This window comes from Nerophis ophidion, linkage group LG20 (genome assembly GCF_033978795.1).
Source record: "Nerophis ophidion isolate RoL-2023_Sa linkage group LG20, RoL_Noph_v1.0, whole genome shotgun sequence".
Classification (NCBI taxonomy): Eukaryota; Metazoa; Chordata; class Actinopteri; order Syngnathiformes; family Syngnathidae; genus Nerophis; species Nerophis ophidion.
Genome location: NC_084630.1, coordinates 34088536 through 34105228, shown reverse-complemented (window position 1 = coordinate 34105228; position 16693 = coordinate 34088536). Strand labels below are relative to the sequence as shown.

Sequence of the window (16693 nt, the reverse complement as noted above, 5' to 3'; positions counted from 1 at the left end):
AGTTGGAATAATTCCACCTCAAAATTTGGTGTATATCACAATAAATGGAAAAACAGTACTGCTGTTTTTATGGTTAAAAAAAAAAGGCAGCTCACTTGTCAAAATTTCACTGTAAAATTTACATTTTTTTTTTTTACTGGAAAAAAAAAAAAAAAAATCAGTAAAAATTTGTCACCTGAGCTGCCATTTATTTATTTTTATTTTTATTTTTTCTACCGCAAATCAACAACTGTAGATTTTTCAATGTATTACTGTAAATGAAAAAAATGACACCACAGTTTATTACAGTAAAAAAAAAGTACAGTTTTTTTCATTTAGAGAAAAATGCTGTAAAAAAACACAGTAAATTTCCCAATTTTACCATGAAATCTATTTCTACTTTTACATTGCACAATTTGATGGATAACTTGCTTTGAAATCATTATTATTAGTATTTATTTTTATTAAAAAATAGTTTGAATGTATAATATGTTTTTGCATAATTAGACAATATTTAAGTTAACATAATTTGCGATTACATGGAGTACATGTATTTTTTTCCCCCTGAAACATAAGGAAATAATACATTTAGTAAGTATGCATTTTACTAGTAGATTTTTAAAAAACTAAAATGTAAAAAAAATATAAGTTGGAATAATTCCACCTCAAAATTTGGTGTATATCACAATAAATGGAAAAACAGTACTGCTGTTTTTATGGTTAAAAAAAAAAAGGCAGCTCACTTGTCAAAATTTCACTGTAAAATTTACATTTTTTTTTTTTACTGTAAAAAAAAAAAAAAAAATTCAGTAAAAATTTGTCACCTGAGCTGCCATTTATTTATTTTTATTTTTATTTTTTCTACCGCAAATCAACAACTGTAGATTTTTCAATGTATTACTGTAAATGAAAAAAATGACACCACAGTTTATTACAGTAAAAAAAAGTACAGTTTTTTTCATTTAGAGAAAAATGCTGTAAAAAGACACAGTAAATTTCACAATTTTACCATGAAATTTATTTCTACTTTTATATTGCACAATTTGATGGATAACTTGCTTTGAAATCATTATTAGTAGTATTTATTTCTATTCAAAAATAGTTTGAATGTATAATAATATGGTTTGCATAATTACACAACATTTAAGTTAACATAATTTGCGATTACATGGAATACATGTTTTTTTTTCTTCTTCTCCCGAAACATAAGGAAAGAATACATTTAGTAAGATAGATTACAGTATGCATTTTACTAGTAGATTTTAAAAAAACTAAAATGTAAAATAAATATGATAAGTTGGAATAATTCCACCTCAAAATGTAGTGTATATCACAGTAAATGGAAAAACAGTACTGCTGTTTTATAGTAAAAAAAAAAAAAAAATGCAGCTCAATTGCCAGAATTTTACTGTAAAATTTACATTATTTTTTTTTACTGAAAATGAAAAAAAAAACCTGCAATTTTACAGTAAAAATTAGGCATTTGAGCTGCCATTAAAATTTTTATTTTTTTTACGGCAATTCAACAATTGTATATTTTTCAATGTATTACTGTAAATGACAAAATGACACCACAGTTTATTACAGTAAAAAAAGTACTGTTTGTTTACATTTAGAGAAGAAATATTTAAAAAATCACAGTAAATTTTACCATAATACCTATTGCTACTTTTATATTGCACAATTCGATAGATAACTTGCTTTGAAATCATTATTATTAGTATTTATTTCTATTCAAACATAGTTTGAATGTATAATATGTTTTTGCATAATTAGACAATATTTAAGTTAACATCATTTGCGATTACATGGACTACATGTATTTTTTTCTCCCAAAATATAAGAAAAGAATACATTTAGTAAGATAGGTTACAGTATGCATTTTACTAGTAGATTTTTATTTTTAAATTAAAATGTAAAAAAACATGATAAATTGGAATAATTCTACCTCAAAATGTAGTGTATATTACAGTAAATGGAAAAAAGTACTGCTGTTTTTATAGTAAAAAAAAAAAAAAAAGCAGCTCAGTTGCCAGAATTTTACTGTAAAATTTACATTAATATTTTTTACTGGAAATAAAAAACTATTTTTCAGTAAAAATTTGGCACCTGAGCTGCCATTTAATTTTTCTTCTTTTTTTTTTTCAACCGCAAATCAACAACTGTAGATTTTTAGATTTATTACTGTAAATTATAAAAAGTTAAAAAAAAATTCATTTGGAGAAAAATGCTTTTAAAAAACAGTAAATTTCACAATTTTACCATGAAAACTATTGCTACTTTTACATTGCATAATTTGAAGGATAACTTGCTTTGAAATCATTATTATTATTAGCAATTATTACTATTTGAAAAATACTTTGAATGTTTGATAATATATTTGTTCATAATTAGACAATATTTAAGTTAACATCATTTGCGATTACATGAAGTAAATGTATTTTTTTTCTCCCAAAATATAAGAAAAGAATACATTTAGAAAGATAGCTAACAGTATGCATTTTACTAGTAGATTTTTAAAAAACTAAAATGTAAAAAAAATATGATATGATGGAATAATTCTACCTCAAAATGTAGTGTTTATTACAGTAAATAGAAAAACAGTACTGCTGTTTTTATAGTAAAAACAAAACAAAAAAAAGGCAGCTCACTTGCCAGAATTTTACTGTAAAATGTACATTTCTTTTTGTTACTGGAAATTAAAAAAAAAAAACTTTTTCAGTAAAAATTTGGCACCTGAGCTGCCATTTAATTTTTCTTCCTTTTTTTAATTTTTTTTTTTTTACCGCAAATCAACAACTGTAGATTTTTAGATGTATTACTACTGTACATTAAAAAAAGTTTAGTTTTTTTCATTTAGAGAAAAGTGCTTTTAAAAAACAGTAAATTTCACAATTTTCCCATGAAAACTATTGCTACTTTTACATTGCATAATTTGATGGATAACTTGCTCTGAAATAATTATTATTAGTATTTATTTCTATTTTAAAAATACTTTGAATGTTTGATAATATATTTTTGCATAATAAGACAATATTTAAGTTGACATCATTTGCGATTACATGGAATCCATATTATTTTTTTCTCCCAAAAGAAAGAAAGAATACAATTAGTAAGAAAAGTTACAGTACTTTATTGATACATGTTATTTCCTGGCTTTCAAGGGTCAAATAAAAAAGAAGTGACGGGCCACATCGCAGCTACGTTTGGTCCCAGAGGGCCACTTTTAACAGTAAATACTATTACACAATTTTTTTTAATGCATTTTATTAATATTTTTTAAAAACTAAAATGTAAACAAAATATGGTAAGTGGCAATAATTTCACCTCAAAATGTAGTGTATATTACTGTATATGGAAAAACAGTACTGCTGTTTTTATTGTAAAAAAAAAAAAAAAAGGCAGCTCACTTGCCAGAATTTTACTGTAAAATTTACATTTATTTTTTTACTGTAAATTCGAAAAAAATAAAAATAAAAAAGTAAAATTTTGGCACCTGAACTGCCAGTTTTTTGTTGTTTTTTGTGTGTTTCTTAATTTTTTTTTTTTTACCGCAAATCAACAACTGTGTATTTTTCGGTGTATTACTGTGAATGCCAAAACAGCACCACAGTTTATTACAATAAAACAAAAGTACCGTTTTTTCATTTAGAGGCCTACTGAAAGGAGATGTTCTTATTTAAACGGGGACAGCAGGTCCATTCTATGTGTCATACTTGATCATTTGGCGATATTGCCATATTTTTGCTGAAAGGATTTAGTAGAGAACATCGACGATAATGTTGGCAACTTTTGGTCGCTGATAAAAAAAAAAAGCCTTGCCTGTACCGGAAGTAGCAGACGATGTGCGCGTGACGTCACGGGTTGTGGAGCTCCTCACATCTGAACATTGTTTACAATCATGGCCATAAACGGCGGGAGCGATTCGGACCGAGAAAGCGACGATTTCCCCATTAATTTGAGCGAGGATAAAAGATTTGTGGATGAGGAAAGTGAGAGTGAAGGACTAGAAAAAAAAAGACTATACAGTGGGAGCGATTCAGATGTTATTAGACAAATTTACTGGGATAATTCTGGAAAATCCCTTATCTGCTTATTGTGTTACTAGTGTTTTAGTGAGATTATATGGTCGTACCTGTACAACCTTTTTTTTTTTTTTTTTTGTCCTGTCCAGCTTCTCAGGCAAATCATATAGTTGATGTTAGATGCCCATATCGGCTGTTCAGATTTACTTTACAAAAGAGAAGTGTAGGATACTTCTCTTGTTGCCTTATTTGAATGTGACTTTATTAAATGTATTTATATTATCATTTGGTGCAGCCGGGCCGGAGCAGGAGGGGATTGAAAGAGAGAAAAAAAAAGGAAGACAGAGGGGGAAATTGTGGGGACAAGAGGGGGATTAGACAGAGAGATAAAAACAACAACAGCAAATACAACAATAACAACAATAGAACAACACCAGCACATACATAATATGTACAAATATGATCGTAAAAGTGATAGCAAAGAAGCAGTTAGCGAAATAAATAATAATATAGTAATGACAACGAGCATTTTTACACTAAAACTGGAGCAATACAAATACCAATAGAAAATGCTGTATTGATCATGAACAAAACCAATAGTTTACCTCTATTATCAACAATACAGTTGTTCGAATGCAACAATACGTTTACATAATGATAGCTAGAAAGATAACAAAAAAATAAAGTAAATGAAATTTAAAAAAAAAAGGAATACTGAAAGATGAAAGGGAAGAGAGAGAGGCAACCTATATTAATCTTGTAGATTGTTATAGTAACAATGGGTTCAGCTCTGTCAATATATCATGTGTTACCCAGTACCTGTACAACCTGAAGGTCGGCCCCACACCTTTCTTCAGCACCAGTCGACGGGTGGTGTCGATGCCCATCCATGCCCTTCGCAAGCGACCTTCTTCGAAACACGATCTTTCGAAATGATCGCTGCATAATACACTGTACTTTGTGTGTGTGGTCCAATCCAACCCTGTTCGCTTGACATCTCTATTCCATAGTAAAGCGTCACCGTCATCTTTCGGGAATGTAAACACTGAAACACCGGCTGTGTTTGTGTTGCCAAAGGCAGCCGCAATACACCGCTTTCCACCTACAGCTTTCTTCTTTGACGTCTCCAATATTCATTGAACAAATTGCAAAAGATTCAGCAACACAGATGTCCAGAATACTGTGGAATTATGCCATGTAAACAGACTTATAACTGGGATCAATGCTGGAACAAAATGTCCTCTACAATCCTTGACGTCACGCGCACACGTCATCATACCGCGACGTTTCAGCAGGATACTTCGGCGCGAAATTAAAAATTGCAATTTAGTAAACGAAAAAGGCCGTATTGGCATGTGTTGCAATGTTAATATTTCATCATTGATATATAAACTATCAGACTGCGTGGTCGCTAGTAGTGGCTTTCAGTAGGCCTTTAGAGAAAAATGCTGAAAATGTCACATTTTTACCATAAGATCTATTGCTAATTTTACATTGCACAATTTGATGGATAACTTGCTTTGAAATCATTATTAGAATTTATTTCTATTTAAAAAACATTTTTTTATATTTTTTTATACTATATTTTTGCATAATTAGACAATATTTAAGTTAACATATCTTTGCAATTGCATGGAGAACATATTATTTTTTTCCTCCCAAAATAGAAAGAAATAATTCATTTCTTAAGAACAATTACAAGTACTTTATTGTTACATATTATTTCCAGGCTTTCGAGGGCCAAATAAAATGAAGTGACGGACCTTGAGTTTGACTCTAATTGCCCTTGAAAAGAGTGTTTTCCTGCAGCAAGATGCAAGACATGACGGTGTCAGTGCCGAGTAGACTTTGTTTACCGATCGTCTAATGTGCGGACAGCTGGTGACGGACGCCGCAGACAGATGGCCGCCTCGCCTCCTTCATCCTTTCTAGCCGGAGGAAAACATCCTTGATGCACGGCTGACTCGCTGCCAAGCTGTCTAACTTCTAACATTTCCACTCTCAGGTGATCGCCCTGAGGCTGGAGGAGTTTGCGTTAGAAGAAAGCGACCTATGCACGGCAGACTTCATCACACTGCGAGACTCAGTGGGAGTCATTGGTAATTGTCTTTACTCTCACTGGAAGGACCAATAAATCACTAATTAGATTGATTTTCACTTGAAATCGACTTCAGCTCACCTGGAGTTGCTGGTAAACAAACTCTCATTCAGCGGGAGTTTTTTGGTGATCGGTTTAAATGAAGAGGGAGTTGGGAAATTGTGTTAGATGTAAATATAAACAGAATACAATGATTTGCAAATCCTTTTCAACCCATATTCAGTTGAATATGCTACAAAGACAACATATTTGATGTTCAAACTCATAAACATCATTAACTTTAGAATTTGATGCCAGCAACACGTGACAAAGAAGTTGGGAAAGGTGGCAATAAATACCGATAAAGTTGAGGAATCAATCAATCAATCAATCAATGTTTACTTATATAGCCCTAAATCACTAGTGTCTCAAAGGGCTGCACAAACCACTACGACATCCTCGGTAGGCCCACATAAGGGCAAGGAAAACTCACACCCAGTGGGACATCGGTGACAATGATGACTATGAGAACCTTGGAGAGGAGGAAAGCAATGGATGTCGAGCGGGTCTAACATGATACTGTGAAAGATCAATCCATAATGGATCCAACACAGTCGCGAGAGTCCAGTCCAAAGCGGATCCAACACAGCAGCGAGAGTCCCGTTCACAGCGGAGCCAGCAGGAAACCATCCCAAGCGGAGGCGGATCAGCAGCGCAGAGATGTCCCCAGCCGATACACAGGGGAGCAGTACATGGCCACCGGATCGGACCGGACTCCCTCCACAAAGGAGAGTGGGACATAGAAGAAAAAGAAAAGAAACGGCAGATCAACTGGTCTAAAAAGGGAGTCTATTTAAAGGCTAGAGTATACAAATGAGTTTTAAGGTGAGACTTAAATGCTTCTACTGAGGTAGCATCTCGAACTGTTACGATTGTTTGATTGTAGCCGCCGACGTATTCCCATGCTAGTTAGCACGTCGAACAAGCCCGCGTCTATCAGTCCAAAACGGCCCGATATGTCCATATCCAGAAGTGTCTGGCGGTCGTACGTGATCACGGAGTGACCACGATGCGAGCCAGCCATGAAGTCTGCAGAACTGTCCGGCATTTCCGCCATATGCTCATCAAACACTTATTTGGAACATCCCACAGGTGTGCAGGCTAATTGGGAACAGGTGGGTGCCATGGTTGGGTATAAAAACAGCTTCCCAAAAAATGCTTAGTCTTTCACAAGAAAGGATGGGGCGAGGGACACCCCTTTGTCCACAACTGCGTGAGCAAATAGTCAAACAGTTTAAGAACAACGTTTCTTAAAGTGCAATTGCAAGAAATGTAGGGATTTCAACATCTACGGTCCATAATATCATCAAAAGGTTCAGAGAATCTGGAGAAATCACTCCATGTAAGCAGCATTGCCGGAAACCAACATTGAATGACCGTGACCTTCCATCCCTCAGACGGCACTGTATCAAAAACCGACATCAATCTCTATAGGATTAAAGGATATCACCACATGGGCTCAGGAACACTTAAGAAAACCATTGTCACTAAATACAGTTTGTCGCTACATCTGTAAGTGCAAGTTAAAGCTCTACTATGCAAAGCGAAAGCCATTTATCAACAACATCCAGAAACGCCGCCGGCTTCTCTGGGCCCGAGATCATCTAAGATGGACTGATGTAAAGTGGAAAAGTGTTCTGTGGTCTGACGAGTCCACATTTCAATTTTTTGGGGGAAATATTCGACATCGTGTCATCCCGACCAAAGGGGAAGCGAACCATCCAGACTCTTATCGACGCAAAGTTGAAAAGCCAGCATCTGGGATGGTATGGGGGTGTATTACTGGCCAAGGCATGGGTAACTTACACATCTGTGAAGGCACCATTAATGCTGAAATGTACATACAGGTTTTGGAACAACATATGCTGCCATCTAAGCGCCGTCTTTTTCATGGACGCCCCTGGTTATTTCAGCAAAACAATGACAAGCCACGTGTTACAACAGCGTGGCTTCATACAAAAGAGTGCGGGTACTTTCCCAGCCCGCCTGCAGTCCAGACCTATCTCTCATCAAAAACGTGTGGCGCATTATGAAGCGTAAAATACGACAACAGAGACCCCGGACTGTTGAACGACTGAAGGCCTACATAAAACAAGAATGGGAATGAATTCCAGTTTCCTCAGTTCCCAAACGTTTTTTGAGTGTTGTTAAAAGAAAAGGTGATGTAAGACAGTGGTGAACATGCCCTTTCCCAACTACTTTGGCACGTGTTGCAGCCATGAAATTCTAAGTTAATGATTATTTGCAAAAAAAAAATAAAGTTTATGAGTTTGAACATCAAATACGTTGTCTTTGTAGCATATTCAACTGAATATGGGTTGAAAAGGATTTGCAAATCATTGTATTCTGTTTATATTTACATCTAACACAATTTCACAACTCATATGGAAACGGGCTTTGTATTTTGTTCGCAGGCAAGTACTGCGGCTACACCAAACCTTTGCCTCTGGTGTCGCTGACAAACCGCCTGACCGTCTACTTTGACACCAACGACAGGAAAACAGACCAGGGGTTCAAGGCTCGTTACGAGGCCGTGTCTCCGGAGCGTGCCTCGGGTAAGTCGGTGCGACAAACAAACACAACGCTCGCTGTATACGCTTGACCTAGAAACTGGAGCGTTGCGAGCTGAAGTCAGCAGGTGGGGACATGGGGAGGTGGTGTGTGTGTGTGTGTGTTGTGTGTGTGTGTGTGTGTATCCCTGGAAGTCAAGTGCCCTTCATCCCTGCTGCCAGAAATAGCCGGAGCTGGTGGCACTCTCCAAGGTGACCAGGGGGATCTGATGACCCCTGGCTTTCCGGAGCAGAACTACCCGAATGGAGCGCTGTACCAGGTACGAAGACATATATACATTTTTTTCCATGGTCTCGTTTATCATGTCGCTCCAAATAAACATAGGGCCTGGTTTCAATAAAGACTTACATGTACTAGAACACGTGCAAACTTGATAGCACACGCAAAACTGATCTACTAAAAGAGAATATGACGAGCAATCCGTTTTGCGCCTCGGTCTTTATTAATGTGCAAAACAAATGTGGATCGTCGGTGCATCCACGATGCTGGCAGGAGAAAATGTAACTGCAATTGTAATAGGAACTGAAATGAGACGGTAGGAAATAAAAATGCTCGAATGTCCAGGGTGCGTAGAGTGTGTGGATGGTGGAATGGTTCTAATCGGATGAGAATTGTGGGATATGTAGTAGATCATGGTTGTCAAACTCTGGCCCGCCGTGTAATTTCATTTGGCCCTTGAGGCAATATCAAATTTAACATTAGAGCTGGCCCGCCGGTATTATACGGCATTTACCGCTACTACTCATATTTGCAAACCCTCCCGAATTTCACTTTCCCTCTACAACCTGTCGTCACTTCCGCTTTTCCTCCATACAAACAGCATGCCGGCCCAGTCACATAATATAAGCGGCTTCTACACACAAGTATGTGTATGCAAGGCATACTTGGTCAACAGCCATACAGGTCACACTGAGGGTGGCCGTATAAACAACTTTAACACTGTTACAAATATGCGCCACACTGTGAACCCACACCAAAAAAGAATGACAAACACATTTCGGGAGAACATCCGCACCGTAACCCAACATAAACACAACAGAACAAATACCCAGAACCCCTTGCAGCAATAACTCTTCCGGGACGCTACAATACAAACCCCCTGCTACCAACAACCCCCCCGCCCTCCCATTTATTGTCAAATTTATTAGCCTGTGGAAAAAGTTAATGTTGATTTTTACCTCAGAAGGCTGCAAATAGAAAAGAGGCATTAAATTGTTTTATTAAAATTGTATTTGATGTGCCTTTAATGTTTTTTTCGTTTGTTTTTTGAAAGTTGATTTTGCACGACTAAGTTATATAAGCGGTGCTTGTTCCATATTCAGTGTTAAAGCAAATCAGTGTAGCAAACTGAGCAATAATTATTGATATTGTATTATTGCTATTGTTTTTTATTATTTGAAACTGGTTTTTACATGTCACTATAAAGTTATGTAAGCCTTGTTTGTTCAATATTCAACGCAAAAGTTGTCCGGGTCCATTTTAAAAGGTTCATTTGTTCAACCTTGGCCCGCGGCTTTGTTCAGTTTTAAATGTTGGCCCACTTTGTGTTTGAGTTTGACACCCCTGTAGTAGATTATGTAATGCCCATTCATTGTCAAAGGGGAGAAAATTCCAGGAAACACCAGGAAATTTTGGGGAAAGGAAAAACATGTTTTGGAAGAGTATTTTTAGTAGACGGTTTAAAGCAGGGGTGTCCAACTCAAACACAGAGTGGGCCAAAATTTAAAACAGAACAAAGCCGCGGGCGAAGGTTGAACAAATGAACCTTTTAATAGCGACCCAAACAAGTTTTGCATTGAATATTGAACAAGCAAGGCTTATATAACTTTATAGTGACATGCAAAATCAAGTTTCCAATAATAATATTTAAAAGAATATCAATGGCATATCAAATAAAATTTAAATAAAAATTGTATGTCTTTTTTTCTATTTGCAATCTTCTGAGGTAAATATCAAATTTTTTTCCACAGGCTAATAATAAATTTGAAAATAAAATAAAAATAATGAATGAACCAAACATTCAAGCCTTGAAGTAGCAAGAGAAAATGCATGAATAAAACGTTAATTATTACTCAGTTTGCTGGAAGTTTCCCGGAAGAGTTAGTGCTGCAAGGGTTTCTGGGTATTTGTTCTGTTGTGTTACGGTGCGGATGTTCACCCGAAATCTGTTTGTCATTCTTGTTTGGTGTGGGTTCACAGTGTGGCGCATATTTTTATACGTGCTAAAGTTGTTTACACGACCACCCTCAGTGTGACCTGTATGGCTGTTGACCAAGTATGCCTTGCATTCACTTGTGTGTGTGTAAAAGCCACAAATATTATGTGACACGCTGTTAGAATGGAGGAAAAGCGGACGTTGTAGAGAACGCTAAAGGCAGTGCTTTAAATGCACGCCCCCAATATAGTTGTCCAGGTGGAAATCGGTAGAAATTGGGGAGAATGGTTGCCCCGGGAGATTTTCAGAAGGGGCACTGAACTTCGGGAGTCTACCGGGAAAATTAGGAGGGTTGGCAAGTATGAGTATTAGCGGTGAATGCGGCATTACAGCGGCACCGACGCTGTATAATACTGGCGGGCCAGGGCTAATGCTAAATTGATATTGCCTCAAGGGCCAAATTAAATTACACTGCGGGCCAGAGTTTGACACCCATGGTTTAAAGGTCAAAATTGGGTTTAAAATTGGTGCAACATTTTGAGAAGACAGGGGATTGTAGAACATCCATTCATTTTAATGGGAATTTCCTGGAAATTGCGGAATTTTGGGAAAAACGGGAATTACTGAAAATATTGACAGTAACACAATTTTACTAGATATGAATGGGTTTGTGTTGCAACTTTTGGAATTGAAAAGGGGGATTTCGGAATTCCTGGAATTTTGGGAAAACCGGGCATTTGTACAAAATGATATAGAAGTGTTTGTTGTCCCAACTATGAGGAATTATTTGAAGGTAGAAAAACGGTTAGAAAAATGTAGACTGTGAAAACTTTCCCTGAATATTTGAAAATGAGCTTTGGAAAACTGGGAATTCCTGGAATAAAAATGTTTCACTTGGAAAACGAGAGTTTGATTTTCCAAGGTGAGTGGAGTGTGTGGATGGTGGAATGGTTCTAATCGGATGAGAATTGTGGGATATACAGTAGATTGTGTAATGCCCATTCATTGCGAATTGGGGGAAAATACCAGGAAATGCCGGCAAAATCGGGAATTTTTGGAAAGACAAATCATGGTTTGCATTGGATATATTGAAAGAGTAGTGTTAGTGGATGGTTGAAAGGTTGGAATCGGGTTTAAAAAAATGGCGATACATTTTGAGAAGAGAGGGCTTTGTAGAACATCCATTCATTTAAATGGGAATTTCCTGGAAATTTGGGAATTTCTGGAAAAACGGGAATTTTTGAAAATACTGGTATTAGCACAATTTTCCTACATGATATGAATGGGTTGGTGTTGGAGCTTTTGGAATTGAAATAGGGGGATTTCTGAATTCCTGGAATTTTGGGAAAACAGGGAATTCGTAACAAAAATAAATTAAAATAAAAGCTTTTGTTGTCCCAACTATGAGGAATGTTTTGGAGGTAGAAAAACTGTTGAAAAATGTAGACTGTGAAAGCTTTCCTGGGATAAGTGAAAATAGGGCTTTGGAAAACTGGGAATTCCTGATTTTTTTTTTTTTTTTTAACTTGGAAAATGATAGTTTGATTGTCCAAGGTGAGTGGAGTGTGTGGATGGTGGAACGGTTCTAATCGGATGAGAATTGTAGGATATGCAGTAGATTGTGTAATGCCCATTCATTGTGATTTGGGGGAAAATACCCAAAAAGGCCGGGAAAATCGGGAATTTTTGGAAAGACAAATCATGTTTTGCATTGGATATATTGGAAGAGTAATGTTAGTGGATGGTTGAAAGGTTGGAATCAGGTTTGAAAATGGCCCATTTTGAGAAGATAGGGCATTGTAGAACATCCATTCATTTAAATGGGAATTTCCTGGAAATTTGGGAATTTCTGGAAAAACAGGAATTTATGAAAATACTGGAACTAAGACAATTGTCCTACATGATATGAATGGGTTGGTGTTGGAGCGTTTGGAATTGAAAAGGGGGATTTCGGAATTCCCGGAATTTCGGGAAAACCGAGAATTTGTACCGAAATAAGCTTTTGTTGTCCGAACTATGAGGAAAGTTTTAGAGGTAGAAAAACTGTTGAAAAATGTAGACTATGAAAACGTTCCCGGAAGAAGTGAAAATAGGCCTTTGGAAAATTGGGAATTTCTGGAATTTTTTTTAAAACTTGGAAAAGGATAGTTTGATTGTCCAAGGTGAGTGGAGTGTGTGGATGGTGGAACAGTTCTAATCGGATGAGAATTGTGGGATATGCAGTAAATTGTGTAATGCCCATTCATTGTGAATTGGGGGAAAATGCCGGAAAAATCGGGAATTTTTGGAAAGACAAATCATGTTTTGCGTTGGATAAATTGGAAGAGTAGTGTTAGTGGATGGTCTCAAAGGTCGGAATCAGGTTTGAAAATGGACCATTTTGAGAAGATAGGGCATTGTAGAACATCCATTAATTTAAATGGGAATTTCCTGGAAATTTGGGAATTTCTGGAAAAACAGGAATTTATGAAAATACTGGTACTAAGACAATTGTCCTACATGATATGAATGGGTTGGTGTTGGAGTGTTTGGAACTGAAAAGGGGGATTTCGGAATTCCTGGAATTTCGGGAAAACCGAGAATTTGTACCGAAATAAGCTTTTGTTGTCCGAACTATGAGGAAAGTTTTAGAGGTAGAAAAACTGTTGAAAAATGTAGACTGTGAAAACGTTCCCGGAAAAAGTGAAAATAGGACTTTGGAAAATTGGGAATTCCTGGAATTTTTTTTAAACTTGGAAAAAGATAGTTTGATTGCCCAAGGTGAGTGGAGTGTGTGGATGGTAAAATGGTTCTAATTGGATGAGAATTGTTGGATATGCAGTAGATTGTGTAATGCCCATTCATTGTGAATTGGGGGAAAATGCTGGGAAAATCGGGAATTTTTGGAAGGAAAAATCATGTTTTGCATTGGATATATTGGAAGAGTAGTGTTAGTGGATGGTTGAAAGGTTGGAATCAGGTTTGAAAATGGCCCATTTTGAGAAGATAGGGCATTGTAGAACATCCATTCATTTAAATGGGAATTTCCTGGAAATTTGGGAATTTCTGGAAAAACAGGAATTTATGAAAATACTGGTACTAAGACAATTGTCCTACATGATATGAATGGGTTGGTGTTGGAGTGTTTGGAACTGAAAAGGGGGTTTTCGGAATTCCTGGAATTTCGGGAAAACCGAGAATTTGTACCGAAATAAGCTTTTGTTGTCCGAACTATGAGGAAAGTTTTAGAGGTAGAAAAACTGTTGAAAAATGTAGACTGTGAAAACGTTCCCGGAAAAAGTGAAAATAGGACTTTGGAAAATTGGGAATTCCTGGAATTTTTTTTAAAACTTGGAAAAGGATAGTTTGATTGTCCAAGGTGAGTGGAGTGTGTGGATGGTGGAACAGTTCTAATCGGATGAGAATTGTGGGATATGCAGTAGATTGTGTAATGCCCATTCATTGTGATTTGGGAGAAAATGCCGGGAAATCGGGAATTTTTGGAAAGACAAATCATGTTTTGCGTTGGATATATTGGAAGAGTAGTGTTAGTGGATGGTCTAAAGGTCGGAATCAGGTTTGAAAATGGAGCATTCTGTGAAGATAGGGCATTGTAGAACATCCATTCATTTAAATGAGAATTTCCTGGAAATTTGGGAATTTCTGGAAAAACAGGAATTTCTGAAAATACTGGTACTAAGACAATTGTCCTGCATGATATGAATGGGTTGGTGTTGTAGCGTTTGGAATTGAAAAGGGGGATTTCGGAATTCCTGGAATTTCTGGAAAACCGAGAATTTGTACCAAAAAAAATTAAAATAAAAGCTTTTGTTGTCCCAACTATGAGGAATGTTTTGGAGGTAGAAAAACTGTTGAAAAATGTAGACTGTGAAAACGTTCCCGGAAAAAGTGAAAATAGGGCTTTGGAAAATTGGGAATTCCTGGATTTTTTTTTAAACTTGGAAAAAGATAGTTTGATTGCCCATGGTGAGTGGAGTGTGTGGATGGTAAAATGGTTCTAATCGAATGAGAATTTGAGGATATGCAGTAGATTGTGTAATGCCCATTCATTGTGATTTGGGGGAAAATGCTGGGAAAATCGGGAATTTTTGGAAGGACAAATCATGTTTTGCATTGGATATATTGGAAGAGTAGTGTTAGTGGATGGTTGAAAGGTCTGAATCAGATTTGAAAATGGCCCATTTTGAGAAGATGGGGCATTGTAGAATATCCATTCATTTAAATGGGAATATCCTGGAAATTTGGGAATTTCTGGAAAAACAGGAATTTATGAAAATACTGGTACTAAGACAATTGTCGTACATGATATGAATGGGTTGGTGTTGGAGCGTTTGGAATTGAAAAGGGGGATTTTGTAATTCCTGGAATTTCGGGAAAACCGTGAATTTGTACCAAAAATAAAAATAGATGCGTTTGTTGTCCCAACTATGAAGAATGTTTTGGAGGTAGAAAAACTGTTGAAAAATGTAGACTGTGAAAACAATCCCGGAAGAAGTGAAAATAGGGCTTTGGAAAACTGGGAATTCCTGGAATTTTTTTTAAAACTCGGAAAAAGATAGTTTGATTGTCCAAGGTGAGTGGAGTGTGTGGATGGTGGAATGATTTTAATCGGATGAGAATTGTGGGTGTGAGTTTTCCTTGCCCTTATTAGGGTTCTTCCGAGGATGTCGTAGTCGTAATGGTTTGTACAGTCCTTTGAGACATGTGTGATTTAGGGCTATATAAATAAACATTGATTGATTGATTGATATACAGTAGATTGTGTAATGCCCATTCATTGTGAATTGGGGGAAAATACCAGGAAATGCCAGGAAAATCGGGAATTTTTGTAAAGACGAATCATGTTTTGCGTTGGATATATTGGAAGAGTAGTGTTAGTGGATGGTCTAAAGGTCAGAATCAGGGTTGAAAATGGACCATTTTGAGAAGATAGGGCAATGTAGAATTTTTGAAAATATTGATACTAGCACAATTTTCCTACTTGATATGAATGGGTTGGTGTTGGAGCTTTTGAAATTGAAAAGGGGGATTTCGGAATTCCTGGAATTTGTACCAAAAATAAATAGAGCTATGAGAAATATTTTGAAGGAAGAAAAACTGTTGGGAAAATGTAGACTGTGAAAACTTTCCTGGAATAAGTGAAAATAGGGCTTTTGAGAACTGGGAATTCCTGATTTTTTTTTTTTTTTAAATTTAACTTGAAAAAGGATAGTTTGATTGTCCAAGGTGAGTGGAGTGTGTGGATGGTGGAACGGTTCTAATTGGATGAGAATTGTGGGATATGCAGTAGATTGTGTAATGCCCATTCATTGTGAAGGGGTGGGGGGAAATTCCAGGAAATGTCGAGAAAACTGGGAATTTTCGGAAAGGGAATACATGTTTTACATTCGATGTATTGGAAGAGTAGTGTAAATGGATGGTTGAAAGGTCGAAATTTATTTTAAATGAGGTGCAACATTTTGAGAAGATACGGCATTGCGGAACATCCACAAAACACGGACGTAGAGAGAAATACAGAGCAGTTGCGTCTCCCAGTCAGCAGACACTCCCCTCTCCACTCTCCCACAGACAACACAGGAGTTGCAGCACGACTGTAGCATGAGAGGTTTACTGGCGACGCTTGATGACCTCATCAAACCGCCGCGAGCGGCGCATAACAACTAGAGTGTGTTGTTGCCGGTGCTGTAGCCGTGGCTAACAAGCCAGCTCGCTCGATGACTGACTAACGACACCATGTCTATGGTTTGGGATTATTTTAAAGTGTGTCTGACGGATAAAAAACTGGCTATTTGCAATGACTGCAAAAAGTTGGTTATGCGAGGAGGA

At 36.5% G+C, this 16693-nt stretch overlaps 1 protein-coding gene across 1 annotated transcript in view; it reads left to right on the top strand.

Annotated features, from left to right (window-relative positions):
• The window catches only part of zgc:154142 (uncharacterized protein LOC555481 homolog), a 97592-nt gene that overhangs the window by 33493 nt on the left and 47406 nt on the right, over positions 1-16693 (top strand). Inside the window, exons 4-6 of the mRNA XM_061881058.1 lie at positions 6010-6103; positions 8556-8696; positions 8874-8971. Coding sequence (XP_061737042.1) covers positions 6010-6103; positions 8556-8696; positions 8874-8971 — 333 coding nt within the window. The remainder of the gene's footprint in view (positions 1-6009; positions 6104-8555; positions 8697-8873; positions 8972-16693) is intronic.